The 3,608-nt window shown below is 45.2% G+C and overlaps 1 protein-coding gene across 2 annotated transcripts in view; it reads right to left on the bottom strand.

Moving 5' to 3' along the window:
* Positions 1 to 6: 6 nt before the first annotated feature.
* The window catches only part of LOC113208973 (uncharacterized), a 36,524-nt gene continuing 32,922 nt past the window's right edge, over positions 7 to 3,608 (bottom strand). For both annotated transcript variants that reach the window (XM_052264074.1, XM_052264073.1), the window contains exons 3-4: positions 2,776 to 3,108; positions 7 to 2,310 (exon numbers count right to left, since the gene is read on the bottom strand). In XM_052264074.1, the coding sequence (XP_052120034.1) occupies positions 2,188 to 2,310; positions 2,776 to 3,108 (456 nt within the window). In that variant the 3' untranslated portion in view covers positions 7 to 2,187. The remainder of the gene's footprint in view (positions 2,311 to 2,775; positions 3,109 to 3,608) is intronic.

The raw sequence follows: 3,608 nt of genomic DNA, 5'->3' as shown, positions 1-3,608 counted from the left end.
AAAGTAGTTTTAAATTGTGAAAAACTGCCCGCTGCCCTACCGAATAGAATAAGTCAGGACTAGACTGTGAACCGTGGTATAGAGTATAATATTTTACGACCACACTGTGAAAGTTTTTATCACTGTCCCAGTGAAACAGTTGTTAATGCTATTTGTATTTTTCTGTACTGTATACACACTGATACTGACAAAACTTCAGTTGCATTATTTGCGACGTAATAATTCACACTGACATTTTACAAAGACGTCGCTAGCGCGCAGTAGATCCTCAGGAATCAAAAATTAAAAATCAATGAATCTTAATCACGCTACGGCAGAGGAGGAAGGAAAGAAACTGAGACACTAATTAGAATTGCAGTACCGCAAACCACCAGTCCCCTTTACACACAGCAGTGCAAAAGCAGGAAAAGTGCGATGGTAAGCAAGCTTAACAAACATCTGAAGACCTGTTTTTTTCTAAATGAAATCGCTGCTTAATACATTAGCCTCATATCTTATTTAAAACAACCATTCAATATACAAAATATAATAGACATTTTGGGGATATAAATTCATATAGGTTCAGTTCAGAGAAGTTACTGGTCCACTCAAAATTTTAGTTTACATGGAGAAATAATCAAGCAAAAACCGGTTATATTAGTTTGACAAAGGAACAATAACGCGTGTAGTCCATTATACCAACGATTTGTTCAAACGAGGGAGTAGTTCTTTTGTTTACCTAACTCAAATTTTCAATGCAAACAATGAGGCATCAGTCATAGAATAAAGGACAACAAACAAGCCTCTTAGAAACAAAAGCTCCCTTGCTTAAACACAACTTGAAACTAAACGGAACGACATTAAATTCCGTGTATCCCATCAAAAATCACCCGTAGGTCAATACAGTATCAGTCAGCAAAGGGCCATTGCACGGATTTATCATAGGGCTTTACGACCTATGTACAAAGGTGAAGGGGTTACAAATCGTCTAGATCGTGCAGCATTATGAACTTAATAACTATGGCAAATTATCTTAAACCTATGTACAAATTGTAACACACGGCTAAGGCTAGGCTCTTTCGAGACTGGAAAAAGCAGCTCTTCGATTCAATCGACCAGAAGAAAAGGTTCCTTCTAACCAAAATTATGCGTGTGCATATCTAGTTTACGATATTCTTATTATATATATGAGTGCTATGTAAAATCGAGATAACATACATACGAAAATGTTATGATTCCAGACCAGCTGGTTTTAGCGGAAGGTCCAGCCTCACCGCTTTACTGTGCTAGTACACCACGAGAGACCTGCCTTGTCTGCTACCCAACGCTTTACAAGAAGAAAGTAACTGACAACAACCTATCGGCTACGTTTCCATTCTGCTAAGCTTTAATAAAGACCCTCGTTGTGGAATTTCATTACTCCATATACATACACCCATCAGAACAATACTTAATATTTCTTCTTTCCCACTGTCATTTTTTCATGACTACGACAACACAATTGTTGTTATCAGACTAGGTAGCATGTTTAAGACATGCTGCGTTTGTTTTCTTTCAAAAATCTATAGAGTGGACGTGGGCATAGTTGAATTTCCGCCTTACGGGTCGGGGAGCTAACGTAGTTGCCTCAGCTGTCAGGGGCACGGTAGGCGTTTAGTCATTCAAACAATAGCATAGGGATAACTTTTTTTCTCTGGCCTTACTAACACCGACGAAACCAAAATAGTTAATTAGGTTCTACGCAGTCTACGTAAAGCTAGACTGTCTCCGAATAACACCTCCAACTTATACAAGAGACGTCTAAGAAAAGAAAAACAAACTTTACGTTCTAGCACGAGGGTCGAGCGGGCGTCTCTCCGGAAACAGCACCGCCCGCGCTCGTTTGTCAAGAAATGGGAACGATTGCGGCGATTAGACAACCAAAAATAACTAAATTAGATAGATTGTAGAGTCACCCTAAAAAGAGGCCCATCATAACGATCAGTCAACACAGTGCGCTTCATGCCCTTTGTAGTAATGGTATACAGTTTAGGGTAATCGTAACAATAAAATTATCAAGTATACAATTAACCGATTCATTTTCGTCGTATGGTGGAGACAAACAAACTTTACCGATCCACTCCAGTTCCCCCGCGTGTTGTCGGGGCCGGTGCGAATGAGAGGGTTAACCTCGTCAGCAAGAAAATACGCCTTGACAGGGCATCCAGCTCAGAGGATGCTGCAGGCCGTCCCGTGCATCACTTCTTGCAGGAAGATGGGGGAGGTGGCGCCTAGGCCCCCGTCTGTCTTGCCTTCCTCGTTCATGTCGTAGTCACAGTCGAAGTAGCGACTCTGCAAGCAGCACGTGCGTACACATCCATCAAAAATTGCACTCGAAACGAACAGTACACATTTCTGCCAATTCTTGGCTTCTTTGAATCCCAACTATTGTCGTTCCTTTCAAGAAAGCCAGTTGGTAGCTTCTAAGCATGGAAGATTTTGGCATGCGGAGAGGAAGTTTGGTATTGTTGAACGGAATAGCCAATATTTCGCATTGCAAAAGGAACTAAAGAGTTTGAGAAAGAAAAGCGATCGCCCAGGAAGTACGTCCGTTTTATTCGGATTCATTCGGCAAGTTGCGGGAGCTTAGCGCCTGTGAGACTCGGGGTAGGCCACCCCGCGGTACAAGCGTGCACTTCAGGCAAGATGTTGCCTACCTATCAGGCGCTATGAGAGCTTGCTCAGCCGAACTTGGCCGTTTCGCTACGTCGAATGATGGACGTACTTTCCGGCACCTAGCGTAGGCGCCCCGCTCACCTGGCAGTCGAGGCAGCGGCAGTGGTCGTTCATCTTGCAGGTGATGCCCCATTGCGCGGCCACGGCGCGGTACAGCGCCTTGCTGCTCTTGTGCAGGATGATGGGCCCCTGGACAGGCACGTCCACGATGTCGACGCTGTTGTTGTCCTGCGAGGACGACGAGGACGCGTCGCGCTGCAGGCGCGCCCGGTGCGCCCGCTGCGGCTGCAGCGCCAGGGTCTCGTAGCCGTCCTCGCGGTCCTCGAGGCGGTGCTGGCGCTGCAGGGCGGCCATCTCCTCGCCCTCGCCCTCCTCCTGCTCCTGCTGCTGCGCGCGCAGCGCCGCCTCGTGGGACTGAATCAAACACAAACACTGCTATGAGAAAGGGAAACAAATTCATCGTAAAATTACGACGTTTTTTTATAACAGATGTCGGCATCTGATATAGATCTATAAAAAGATCGTAGGCAAACAAATTATTCGTGTAGAGTATTTACGAATCAATCTCATAAATAAAGCATGGAAATAATTGCTCAATAATGACCATTTGTAAACTAACGCGTACGCGTATTTACACCAAATAACAGTACGGCAATCACCTGCGGGTCGGACAGCGAGGCTGTACCGGGCACTCCTCTCAATTTCCTATACCGACCGCAAGAGGCGAACTCCTTCAACTTTAATTGAAGGAGTAGCCGCGGAGCCCTGGCAGAGGTATCCGTTCTCCGGACCGAACTTTTGCCCCCGGCAGAAGACCCGCAGGGAAAGGAAAAACTATAGCCAGTACGGTGAGTTCATTGTGCTCTCTCTCTCTCTCTCTCTCTCTCTCTCTCTCTCTCTCTCTCTCTCTCTCT

This window comes from Frankliniella occidentalis, unplaced genomic scaffold (assembly GCF_000697945.3).
Source record: "Frankliniella occidentalis isolate FOCC.00 unplaced genomic scaffold, Focc_3.1 Scaffold16, whole genome shotgun sequence".
NCBI lineage: Eukaryota > Metazoa > Arthropoda > Insecta > Thysanoptera > Thripidae > Frankliniella > Frankliniella occidentalis.
This window is presented reverse-complemented; position numbering and strand designations above follow the sequence as displayed.